General features: G+C 40.0%; 1 protein-coding gene and 1 long non-coding RNA gene across 7 annotated transcripts in view; one reads left to right on the top strand and one right to left on the bottom strand.

The window, feature by feature from the left end:
• Positions 1-10705, bottom strand: part of ZNF451 (zinc finger protein 451) — a 90925-nt gene extending 80220 nt beyond the window's left edge. For 3 of the 5 annotated variants that reach the window (XM_025419122.3, XM_049092210.1, XM_035698081.2), the window contains exons 1-3: positions 10545-10704; positions 9926-10009; positions 85-165 (exon numbers count right to left, since the gene is read on the bottom strand). In XM_025419122.3, coding sequence (XP_025274907.3) covers positions 85-165; positions 9926-10009; positions 10545-10565 — 186 coding nt within the window. In that variant the 5' untranslated portion in view covers positions 10566-10704. Of the gene's footprint in view, positions 1-84; positions 166-9344; positions 9439-9925; positions 10010-10544 lie in introns of those variants that run through there. The other 2 variants (XR_007401197.1, XM_025419123.3) reach the window with 2 other exon arrangements.
• Positions 10706-10788: 83 nt separating this feature from the next.
• Positions 10789-13261, top strand: part of LOC125752223 (uncharacterized) — a 39023-nt gene continuing 36550 nt past the window's right edge. The window contains exons 1-2 of one of the 2 annotated variants that reach the window (XR_007401198.1): positions 10789-10934; positions 11163-11363. This is a non-coding gene — a long non-coding RNA (uncharacterized LOC125752223). Of the gene's footprint in view, positions 11364-13261 lie in introns of both variants that reach the window. The other variant, XR_007401199.1, reaches the window with a different exon arrangement.

Genomic DNA, 13261 nt, shown 5'->3' with positions numbered 1-13261 from the left:
ACCACTGACTTGACAACTCTCTTTAGGCAATGCCTTTTACATGACAGAAGTGAAAGAAATGAAAATCAAATATAATGTACTTACATCACTACGAGATGTGCTAGGCTCTTCATCATCACTGCTGACCAGATCAATGTATTCAAGAACAGGTCTTAATGGTCCTTCCTATGAAACAATTGAACAAATTAACAAATCATGTACAGTTATTCAAACTAAGCTAGTCATTTAAAACGATCTTTTTTTTTTTTTTTTTGGTTTGGACTGGCACCAATTCCTCTAAAGAGGAAGCCTCTGGGGTGACAGAAAATAATCAGAACAAACATAGGGAAAAATATTCAGAGTACATGAATAAGAATGATAAAGTCTAAAAGAAAGAGTTTAAACCTTAGTAGAGGGCACCTAGATGGCTCAGTCAGTTAAGCATCTGCCTTTGACTCAGGTCTTGATCCCAGAGTCCTCGGATCAAGTCCTGCATTGGGCTCCCTGCTCAGCGGGGAGTCTGCCTTGCACTCTGCTCTTCTTCCCTGCTTATGCTCTCTCTCCCCTCAAATAAATAAAATCTTAAAAAAAAAACAAAAAACAAAAAACAATACCTCGGTAGAGTTATTAGGGCAATATTGATTCTTTGAGGAAATGAGTATTAATAAAGAGTGCTCCAAGAATTTTAGGTGGGATGAGTATTAATTATCTGATAACCAACCTCAAAAATATGCAGTTCTTTGACTAACAGCTCAGCTTTATGTCCCACTCCTATAGTCAAATATCAAATCTGATTCTTCATCCTGTTTCCAACCATACTGACTGCATCACAGACCAGGCCTTGAATGTTAGGCCTAAATGCCTAGATTTTATTTGATAGGCAAAAGGGAATCAATAAACACAAAGATAGGAAAAACATGAGAGCTGTGCTTTAAATAGACTAATCATACAGACAAGTATGGAAAGTGGGGAAGGCAGGATAATTAATCACTCCAATAATGCAAAACTAAAATAAAGGTAAAGAGAATATTGTGGTACACCTACAAGAGAATACATGGGTATAATGAAAAAAAAAAAAAAAAAAAAAAAGATTGGCTATAAAAAAAGTCCCCCCCAAACAAAACAAAACCCCAACAATAACAAGGAATCAAAAAAATCCTTAAAGTTTCAAGCTTGGGCATCTAGAAGGATACTAATGCCATTAGTATAAATCTGGAATACAGAAACAGGAAGCTAACATTCTTTTAGATATAACAGGTTGATGTACCAGTGGTACACAAAGGTAACTGGTAGACAGCTGGAGATGTAGGGCTATAATCTGGATATATGAACACAGTTAAGACATACAGATTTGGGAGTTGCTCCCCTAAAAGACAGACTGAAACTGTGATAGAGCCAACAAAGAAAGCAAAGAGGAGAAAGGAGATTTAAGGAGGTTCTCAAGGAAATGCTGGAATTTTAGGACTCAGAAAGAACAGCTAAGTAGGTAATCAGGGGCTAAGGAAGAAGAGTCAGGAATGCATAAATTCAAAGAAGTTAGAGAAAACCTCAACAAAAAGTTGTCAATGCTAGGAGTACCTGGGTGGCTCAGTCGGTTAAGCATTTGCCTTCAGCTCAGATCATTATCCTGGGGTCCTGGGACTGAGCCCCAGGTTGGGCTCCCTGCTGGGCGGGGAGCTTGCTTCTCTCTCTCTCTCTGCCCCTTCTGCTCGTGTTCTCTCTTACTCTGCTCTCTCCCTCTCAAATAAATAAAATCTTAAAAAAAAAAAAAAAAAAAAAGGTTGTCAATGCTAAATGTGGCCCAAAATGCTGACAACCAAAAAAACTGTCACTGAATTTGACAAGATTTTTTAAATGCCTGAGAGCTACTTCAAGAAAGCAGTGAGCATAAAGAAGCCAGGCTCTAAAATATTAAGTAGAAAATGAAGCAGTAGGGGCACCTGGCTGCCTGAATTGGCAGAGCATGCAACTTTATCTTGGTGTTGTAAGTTCAGGCTCCACATTGTGCGTAGAGATTACCTAAAAATAAAATCTTGAAAAGAAAAAGGCAGTAAAGGCCATGAGTGAAGAGTATTATTTTTAAAAATCTAGTATGTTGAGTACAAGAATAAGAGACACTGGAGGCGAATTCAGCTGAGGGAAAGATTTCTTAGGGTGCAGAAAGCTGACTGCTGGCAAACCAGTGATATGATCAGTTGGAAAGACTAAAGTCGGGAGACTTAAAAAAAAGAAAAAGACTAAAGTCGGGGAGACAGAAGCTAAGATCTAGTTAAAGATCCTCTTCCTGAGAAGAGGCATCCAGTCTCAAAGTAACTTGTTTCCTCTCCCTTAGGCTACAACTTCTCCCCAGGCAGTAAACTGCTATCCTTTCAAATAGGTTTTATCTAGCCACTAAGATAAAACCTGAGAGCAGAACTTCTGGGTGGAGATCATGTAATAATTAAGATTTTTGCTGGAGCTGTAAAAATGGAAGTTTAAAAAAGAGGAAAAGAGGGACAGAATATTCTCCAATTACGGTCCACAGAGATGAATCTTCTACCTTAAGACTAAAATCTACCACTGCTATGTCAGTATCAATCGTGCAACCCAAAAAAGAAGAAATAAAAATATGATAGCTTCTCCTGTTCATATAATCACCGTAAGTTTCATCTCTTGAAGAAATGTACATTATTGTTATTACATGTCCACAGAAACAGCACACCAAGAAAGTCTCCGGGTAATCAGAAATATAGAGGTAGTAGGGGTGGACAGAGCTTCCATAAACAGGTAGGAAAAAAAGGGAGATGAAAGAGGGTAACAAAAAAGAAAGAGGGTAACAGTACAAAACAAAAAGAATGGAGGAAAAAAAAAAAAACAAGACACTTCAAAACCAAAAAATCAGAATAAGGAAAATGGTCACAGATGGGATTTAAAAATAGTTGCAGAAATAGAAAGGACAGGAGAAGGGAATGATGAGAGATGATTATTAGAAATTTACTACTGAGGGCAGCCCTAGTGGCGCAGCAGTTTAGCCCGCCTGCAGCCGAGGGTGTGATCCTCGAGACCGGGGATCGAGACCGGGGATCGAGTCTCACGTCCGGCTTCCTGCATGGAGCCTGCTTCTCCCTCTGCCTGTGTCTCTGCCTCTCTCTCTCTCTCTGAATGAATAAACAAATCTTGAAGGAAGGAAGGAAGGAAGGAAGGAAGGAAGGAAGGAAGGAAGGAAGGAAGGAAGGAAGGAAGAGAGAGAAAGAGAAAAGAAAGAAATTTACTACTGAGGCGAACCATTAGATTAATATCTAACCGTTTCTGAACTGCCAAAGGACAGTAACTTCATATGATTCACACTAATCAAAGGAATAAAAAAAAAATCCAAAAATGAGAAAAAGCAAGTCCTTGAAAGTACTTATTCAATCACTCCACAAATAATTGTGAGGTTTTAAGTGAGAGTGGTAGAAGATGATACCTATTTGAGACCACCAAAGAGGCAGAGGCTGAATTAAAAAAAAAAAAAAATGATAAGTATCCCAAAGGAAAATATTTATAAGCAAACACTCTACACTTTAGCTAATTTTCACACTGGATATTGAAAAAAATTCCACCATAATGAACTTAAAGAATCAAAACATTTTAGTATTCCATTTATTTTACTACTAACCAGTAACGTAGGTCATTGAGCCTACACAGGCACTGTGCTGAAGACTTCATATGCATTATTTCATTTAATCCTCAATTACTTTACAAGGTAAAATAGTGAATTATTTTTTTTAAATAGTTTTTGGTTGTTGTTTTTTTTAATTTATGATAGTCACAGAGAGAGAGAGAGGCAGAGACACAGGCAGAGGGAGAAGCAGGCTCCACGCACCGGGAGCCCGACGTGGAACTCGATCCTGGGTCTCCAGGATCGCGCCCTGGGTCAAAGGCAGGCGCTAAACCGCTGCGCCACCCAGGGTTCAAAATAGTGAATTATTATTTAACAAATGACAAAACTAAATAAAGTACACCTGGTTCTCTAAATATGTAACTGCCTGTGTCGTCATTGTAATTCTGAGGTTACGTTCAAAGCATACATACTACTATTTTTTTAGGATTTTATTTTTAAGTAATCCCTACATCCACTGTGGGGCTCAAATTCACAACCCCAAGATCAAGAGTTGCATGCTCTACTGACTGAACCAGCCAGGCACTCTTATACACTATTGGTTTTATTTTTTAAAGATTTTATTGATTTATTAGAGAGAGAGAAAGAGCAGGGAGAGCAGCAGAGGAAGAGAGAGACGCAGACTCTCCACTAAGCAGGGAGTCCAACACAGGGCTAGATGTCAGGACCCCAGGGTTCATGACCTGAGCCAAAGGCAGACACAACCTACTGAGCCACTCACGTGCCCCCTTACACACTATTTTTAAGTCAATGCTTTATTGCCTACGTTTTTAAGATACTTTGTATTCCTTCAATAAGAGAAAAAAAAGACTTCCTGCTATTGTTCGCCAACTCTGAAAAACTCATACCACTAACCAAAAAAAAAAAAATCCCAAAATGCGTATTATATAAATATCAAGAAACATAATTTTTTTTAAGATTTTATTTACTTTTTCATGAGAGACACAGAGAGAGGCAGAAAGAGAGACAGGAGAAGCAGGCTCCACGCAAGGAACCTGATATGGGACTCGATTCTGGGACCCCGGGATCACACCCTGAGCCAAAGGCATATGCTCAACCAGTGAGCTACCCAGGCATCCCAAGAAACATGATTTCTTAAAATGTTTATAATGACTGCTTATGTTCTTAACAGGTATAAATCAATGTAGTCCTCCAATCAAAGGTATTTTATTTGAATTTGCTCCATCCACCAATCAGTAAATCATCATTCACATCCCTTTTGTACATAACAAAATCAAAGGATTCTACTCCCCAAGGCCACACAATTAGAGCCAGGAGTACTGATAAAAGCAAAATAGTGTAGGAACACAGCTGAGGGACGCCTGGGTGGCTCAGGGGTTTAGCACCTGCCTTAGGACCAGGGCATGATCCTGGAGACCGGGGATCAAGTCCCACGTCAGGCTCTCTTCATGGAGCCTGCTTCTCCCTCTACCTGTGTCTTGGCCTCTCTCTCTGTATATCTCTTATGAATAAATAAAATCTTAAAAAAAAAAAAAAAAAGGAACACAGCTGAATTAATAGTCTAAGTTTAAAAAAAATTTTTTTAATGACACAAAAAGCTTTCATTCTGGTTATCAGAAAAATTATTCTCATACAAAGCCAGATACCAATTACCTACTTCTGTTGACCTTTGAAGAACATGAGGATTATGGGTGCTGACCTTCCCACCCACCACACAGAACTGAAAATCTACATATAACTTTTGACTCCCCAAAAATGGAACTACTAAAAGCCTACTATTAACTAGAAGACTTACCAATAACATTAATAGGCAACACTATTTTGTACATTGGATGTATTGTATACTGTATTCTTATAATAAAGCTAAACAAAATACTATGGAAATCATAACGAAAATATTTACAGTATCTGTATACAAGTGGACACAACAGTTCAAACTCGTGTTGCTCAAGGGTCAAGTTTAAGTGGAAAATAATAAGTTATGGTCTAAAAGAAATGTAGCTTACACCAGTCTAAAACGAATATGGATTTGAGCATAGATGCACAAATCTAATCTAAAACTTTAAATGATGCATGTGCTTTGGGGATACATTTCCATATAGAGAAGTTAGGGATATAGTTTATTTCTGCATTCCTGTCCAGCAAAAATTTCAAATAGTTCCCAAATGCCTACTTTAAGTCTAAATTTAGTGCATAATTCAAAATCTACACTATCTGACCCATCGTTTCCCCTCCTACCTAAAAATTTTTATCCTCCAGAACTACATATAATCCTCTCTGCTTTCCCATTTTGATGCCTTTTTTTTTTTTTTTTAGGATTTTTATATTTATTTGACAGAGAGAGTGAACACAAGTAGGGTGAGAGGAAGGCAGAAGGAAAGGGAGAAGCAGGCTGGATCCCAAGACCCTGGGATCATGACCTGACCCAATGGCAGACACTTAACCAACTGAGCCACCAAGGCGCCCTTTGATGCCCTTTTTTTTTTTTTTTTCAAAATTCTTTCATTTCTTTTAATTTTTAAAAGATTTTATTTATTCATGAGAGACACACAGAGAGAGGCAGAGACATAGGCAAAGGGAGAAGCAGGCTACTTGCAAGGACCCTGATGCGGGACTCAATCCCAGGACCCCGGGATCACAATCTCAGTCAAAGGCAGATTGCTCAACCACTGAACCACCCAGGTACCCCTCATAATTCTCTTTTAAATACAAATACTAAAAGTTACCTATGCAAAAAAGTCTGCTTTCTTTTAATAGCACCATGTACTTTTTATAAAACAACTACTTTCCACTAAAACTATTTACACAGTTCTCATCACCCATCTTATCTTCCATACTAAAATACAGATACTTACAGGTAGGACATATTTCCAGTTAATCTTTGTAGTTCCAGAGTATTTACTTAATGACTTTGCATATCACGAACTCCAACATAATTTGTATTTATTTACTCATCTAATTATAGGCCAAAGTCATGCAGCCAAAAGATAACCTGATATTTTTGCCCATGACCCCTTTCTACTATAGTTAAAGTATTATCACTTGACCTAAGTGCTTTGGAAGTTACTTAGAAAATTACACCTTGATCTTCTTCACTATTTCTACACGTTCAGTGATTTCACATTGTACCAAAATCTTGGCTGAAGTCTCTGTCTCATGTGCTATTACCAAAATTGCAGTAGGTTACGTCAGCAGTTTTTATATCTTTATATCTAAAGTAGCATTGCGAAAATGTCATCAGTTCTTAGCTAAACTAGTTTTCTGGAGGTAAATTAAAATATCTGCAGTTTCAAAGACAGACAGAAAGATGGTGGCCGAATAAGGCATCATGGTATTCTCACTCTTTGAAAGCTTGTGTTAACACTACTTTAACAAAAGACCTACATTAGTACTCATTTTCACTAACTGGAGGAAATCTGAAAAGAATTTTTGCTTATTAAAAAAAAGATATAAAAAGCCAAGCTACTGTACAGTGTTTCTTTTGCTGCAAGCCATTATAGAAGCAGCATGCACCCAAAGTAGCAACAATAGCACTGCCAAGATCTTTCCCTGGGAATTTAAACTCATCATCTCACTGCTATAGCTTTGAATTGTCTGAAAGCATCTGTACCTTACTTTATTTTATTCATCTATTATGAAGATGTGTCCTAAGGTATAAAAAAAGCCCCCTTTTAATACACTTCTATTAATATTTTTTTTGGTTTGGAAATGCTAAAAAATTAATTGCTTTAATAATATAAATTTTAAAAAATAATACATAAATCTGAATTTTTATAATATAAATTATAAAAGCAATATAAATTAATTGCTTTTCACTTTCTGCCATCTTAGCTTATGAAAGTTTTGATAGGTTTCAAAGGTTTTTCCTTTCCAATTGTGGGGTGGGGGGGCAGGTGAAGTCACACTTCTATTTCTAAACTAAACAAAAAATGAGAGCAAAATCTTTAAAAAGTTTTTATGGCAATACTGTCATTTGAGATCATAAAGGCATTGACTTTGCAAAATCAAACAGTACACTTATAAATAGTCCAGTTCTCTGTATGTACATTTCAACAAAAAAAATTTTTTTTTAAGATTTTATTTATTCATAGAGAAAGGGAGAGAGGGGCAGAGACACAGGCAGGAGAAGCAGGCTCCATACAGGAAGCCCAAAGCGGGACTCAATCACGGGTCTCCAGGATCACACCCTAGGCTGCAGGCCACGCTAAACCGCTGCACCACCACCAGGGCTGCCCATCAACAAAATTTAAACGAAAGAACTAATTTTTGCACCTCCACATCCTTATCATTCCTTTCCTTCAGCATTGTTTGGTTCTAGACTCTTTAATTTGCAAACCACAGAAAGACTGCTATGCCACCATGTGGATTAAAGTTGAGAAAATTAGATTAATGAGAGTGAACTAAGAAATTCAGAGTAAATCAAGAAGTGACACCATAATGCCGTTTTTGTATCTGAAGAAATCTTAAGCAGAGAACAATTTGTTATTTTTACTGGATAAGCATTACCTGAAGGAATCAAATATACGATTAGTTTACAAAGAGAAGTAGAAGGCTCTGTCTCGGAATTTATTTTAAAATAGAATAAAGGTATCATTTATTATCATTTAAGTGTTATCACTAAAAATACAGAAGAAATGTTTTTAATAGGTTTCTTTTCGTATTGTAATTGCACTTATTACATATAATTCTCCATTTGGCACTATCAGAACTTTGAACCTTTATTCATCAACCCCTAGGGATAAGTATAAGATATTGAATCAAAGTGAATGAATATACAATAGATTGATTGCATATTTTTATTCTTCATGCAAAGATATATTCTCTACATTTAAAATTTAAATTAAGATTTAAAAATTATTGAATATTTTCAACTTCAACTTAATACCTTAAGCTTGTTAATCGTAAGTTATACAATTTTTCATTCCACAAGTACCAAAAAAAATGTTTTAAAATCTTTTTAATAATTCCATTTGTGATTCTCAAAGCAAGGCCCATAGTCTATAAAGTATGTCACCCCTTTATTTGAACAAAATATCAAGATAAATATTCTCCAAATATATCAATATTCAGAAACAACCTGAAATATTTGTCCTAAGGAGCATGGAAATCCATTACCAACATACTTTAGTTCACATGAAGGGGCAGGACACAATTCAATTCATTCCCATCCCCAAAACCCTTGTTAAGTTTAAAATGAGGACAGAGAACACCTGAAGCTAATTTAACAGTGTACATTAACTATATTGGAATTAAATAAAAGGACAAAGCATAATATGCACTGGCAATGGTGAGGACAAAAAAAAAAAAAATCTGTTAAAGACTCCTAAATAAACCCATTAAACACAACGTAACAATGGATCACCACAGTAGCCCTAATACTGGGGTATGTAGAGGATATCATCTAATAACCAGCTTTACAAAATGCCCCAAATCAATAAAAACAAATACACATCTGACAATCTATTAAAGAAAAATTATACACGTTTAACAGCAAACTTCAACTAATCACTGCTTTGGAGAAGTTTTTAGCTAACTAAGATACCACTTTAAATAGAGTCTTCGCAAAATTTTACAGTTTGGGGTGAAGACCATCCCAAAATACATCAGGGCCCCATTTCCCCCAAATCAAGGCTTTACAAAAGCATGGTTCAGAGAGTCATGTGTCCTTTTATTTGTTTCAAAGTGAAGATTCCTGGGTCCTGCCTTCAAATTCTGATTCCACAGGTGTGGAGTGAACCCCAGGAACCTGCACATTTACACTTACAATGCTTATAGACCACTGTTCCAAAAGGAAGAAACTATGAAAACCGTGTGTTCCTGGTAATGCAGGGATCTTCATTATGAATATCTACTCTTGCACTATGATGTAACATGATGATGTCAGAGGTGGGTGAAGTCTTCAAGCTATTTGCCTTCATGTCATGAAACTAGAGAACGCTCAGATTTTGAGTTCCTGCAACCCTTCTTGTTTTCTACCTCCTTCCTCATCTGTTAGCGGCCCCTTCCCTCGAACCTGCAGGTCATCTCTTAGAGGACACTCTTGAGAGACCGGAACTTTGCGTAGGTTAAGCATAAAATGGCGCTAAGAAGGCACAGGAAGCATGATTAAATGTGAGGCATGTTTTTTCGAACAGTCTTTGCGGTGTCCAGTGCAGGTGCTCAGAGACCTCCTCTGGTCAATTTCCTAACCCTACGCCAAGCCCCCAAGTGTCTGGTGCACCTACCAGACCTTCATACACGGCGGCTCAATGGAGAACGCGCAGGTGAGGTATCCTCACATAACGGGCTTACCTAAACGCACGGTCTCGGGATTCCGAGGAAAACCCGAATATCGTTGCTACTTACGCTAACAAACTGAATGTCATCTTCGTTTTCATCCGTCGTTGCCTCAGACGCCTCGGGCCCAGCTGGAGGGACAGATTCTATCATCTATAAAAACAAGCCAGGACACGCTTAGCTATGCAGCCACAGCCTCGGAGGAAGAGACTGTCCCCGAAGGAACGAAAACGGGGAGCGCTCTAGCAGCAAGCTCTCGAGGAAAGCGAGTGGAGCCGAGCGCACGCAGAGCCGATGGAGGCGGGGGATGCCTCTGCAGACGTGGAGCCACAGGCACCGGCCCCCGCGCATCCCCCCGTCTCCTCGAGGAGGAGGGATGCACGCTCCCCGCCCAGGGGCGAGCCTGTCTCAAAATGTCGCTCTCGCGGCCGGGGCAGCTGCCACGGGGAGCTCCGGGGCCGGCGCAGGGAGCCGGGGGCCGCCGGGCGGCCATTGTTGCCGCCGGGTCCTCCTTCACACCCGCACCGGGCCCGCCCGCTGGGCTCGGCCCGAGCCGCCGAGCCTCTCGCCCCGCCGCGGGGCTGCCGCCGCGCACCAGGCCTCACGCTCCGCCAAACACAAAGCCCTTCCCTTCCCGGCTCGGCTCGGCTCGCCATGCCATGCCGCGGCCCGACGCCCGACCACTCACCTCCGACCCCGGGTCTCCCATTTCTCCGACGGCCTAACTGACAGCACCGCCGCTCCTGCGGGCCCCGCCGCCGCCGCCGTCGCTGCTGCGCCCGCCGCCGCCGCCGCCGCCGCCACGACTTGCCTTCCCGCCCAGCACCGCTTCGCGCCGCCGTGACCCGCCCCTGCGTGAGCGCCGACGCCGCCGACGCCGCCGAGGCCGCGGGCGGAAAGAGGTGCGAAACCGCGTCAAAAGGCGGAGCGACCTGCTGTGGCCCGCTCCACCCCCGAGCCTCTGTCGCGCAGTCTGGGCCCGCCTCCCTCGCGCCGCGCGGGAAGCTGGGAGTTGTAGTTCTCGTCGCTCCTGAGACTGTCTCGGCTTCGGTGGAAAAGAGCGGAAAAGGACTCCGAAGTATGGCGCATGCGTCTTGCCACGCTGACGTCAGCTGCAGCTTTGCAGAGCTGTGGGCGGGTTAGGTTCTGTTTTATAGGGAAGGGCAGGAACGAGGGTGTGGGTGGAGGAGGTTTTGGAATTCGATGATGTGTGGGTGTCGAAGCAAAGCTCACGGTTATCAGTTTTAGTCGCAAAGGTGGATGATGGGGACTAAATTCTGATCATCCTTTTCAAACTTTTTTGCAGTGGGCCCAGAATGTGGAGGCTTAGTTGAATTTTGGGATAAAGAAATCCAAAGTGTCCTTGCATTACTCACCTAGCTTCGTTCTCTGAGCCACAGCTCCGGTTTCCAGGTTGGCCTGAAGAACACTGACGAAGCAAGGGAGTCCGGGGCCAGAGCGGACGGGGCCCGAGGCCTACCTAACTGTCCCCAAGCTCTAGACCACGGTAATAACGTGCTGTTTAAGGATAGTCTCGGATATTACCTTACAAAAACAGCTTACCTTTTTTCAGTGTTCATACTCAAAAAGTGGTCTATGAAATAGTTCATTCATGTTCACTTGTGTGGTTCTTCCCACTTTGGTGTCTTACAAAAAAAAAAAAAAAACGGCTTTTTTTTCCACATCGACAATTTTTAAAAGTACCTTTTCAGGCAGAAAATCCTTTTAAATCTTAGATGCCTGTTTTTGCCTGTCTATATGCAAAATCTACCATCTGAGTATTTGTGTCTATGGTAATTATTCTTAATATTTGGTATTTCCTGCATTTCCAGCAAGTGTTTTATGACTTCATTTGCTTTTCTATCGAAGTTTGATAATTCTAGAAGCAAACAGAATGAGAGACCAGTGACAGGTATGAGTTCATGGATAAAACTCTTGAAAAACAAGCTTTATGTGGCAAGAGCCCCCAAATGCTCATACTCTACAATTCAGTTGTCATTACATTTATCCTGAGGAAATACTTTAATCCGTAGGAAATTCTTTATGCAAAATATTATTTACAACAGATGTTTGTAATAGAAAAATTGGAAAGCATTTAAATGGCTAGTGATCAGGAAATGAAATGGTTAAGCTTTGGCATGTATCCTACCAATATAATACTATGGAGTGTTTTTATCTCCAATGAAAATGTTTAGCTAAAATTTCTAAAATACTATTTTTCAAAAATGCAAGACATATAATATGATCAGAACCATGTCAAACCACCAAGCCAACCATGTCTGAAATAGAAAAACTACTTATACATTAATAGTAATTTTCTCTGGGTAGATGTTTATAAGAAAATCCTTTGAAACTCACAATATTAGACACGTGCCTATCGTTAACACAAAGCTAGGTTTATTTAGCTTGGTGTAGCAAAAAAAACATAGAAAAAGCTTAGGAGTCTCTCAAACTGAGGAAATTAAGAAGATACTGGGGAGGGTGATATTAAGGCCACTGTGTGAAGTTGGAAACTGGTTAGATTTGGAAGAAGCAGAGTTGTTCGCCTGTTGGTTCAGGGTTCAAAACAATGGGGAAATTCTTTTTTGAATGACTGAGGAAATTTTTTGTTGTTGTTGTTTTACTTGGGCCATGAATCCATTATTTTGCTTTATGAGGTAAGATTTTAAATTTTTTTAAATTTATTTATTCATGAGAGACACACAGAGGCAGTCACAGGCAGTGGGAGAAGCACGCTCCCCTCAGAGAGCCTGAAGTGGGACCCAATCCCAGGACCCCAGGATCAAGCCCTGAGCCACCCAGGCATCCCATAAGTTAAGATTTTGAAGAGAGCCCATCATTGGCCTTGATAACTCCTCTAATTTAGTTCTCTTAGATTGTGTCCTAACCAACATCATAATAGATTTCTAGATCTACATCAGTGACATGTTGATACTATTCTTTCAACTCACCATGTAACAAAGAAGTATGGGCTTCAGCTTTAGTTTTGTTCTCATGAGTTTTCTATTGACTTGCTTTTTTTGTTGTTGTTGAATGATTATTTATGAAACTATCTGTCTGAACATTGGCTGCACAGAAGCATTTAAGATTCTGGAGACCTGGTTCTTGATTAAAGGAATGCCACCAGGAGGCAACTTAAATGCATCAGAAAGGCTCAAACTCTCAGTGAGAATTATCATACAATATTTTCATAAATCTGAATAAAAGAGAAAGTAGCATGAACCTATAACCTACTTAAGGAGCATTCAACTTGAGCAAAAAGATTCATTTACACTCAGCACCAAATCTTAATATGCTTTAGTAAAAGCACAAATATTTCCAATGCAATTCTGTTATGAAGAACCATATTTGGTTTGGATTAAATGCTCTGGCTTTAAGACCTGGTAGCTGGAATGGCCTCTTCAA

Source organism: Canis lupus, chromosome 12 (assembly GCF_003254725.2).
Source record: "Canis lupus dingo isolate Sandy chromosome 12, ASM325472v2, whole genome shotgun sequence".
NCBI lineage: Eukaryota > Metazoa > Chordata > Mammalia > Carnivora > Canidae > Canis > Canis lupus.
The sequence above is the reverse complement of the archived record's forward strand: the minus strand, read 5'-3'. Positions and strand labels throughout refer to the sequence as shown.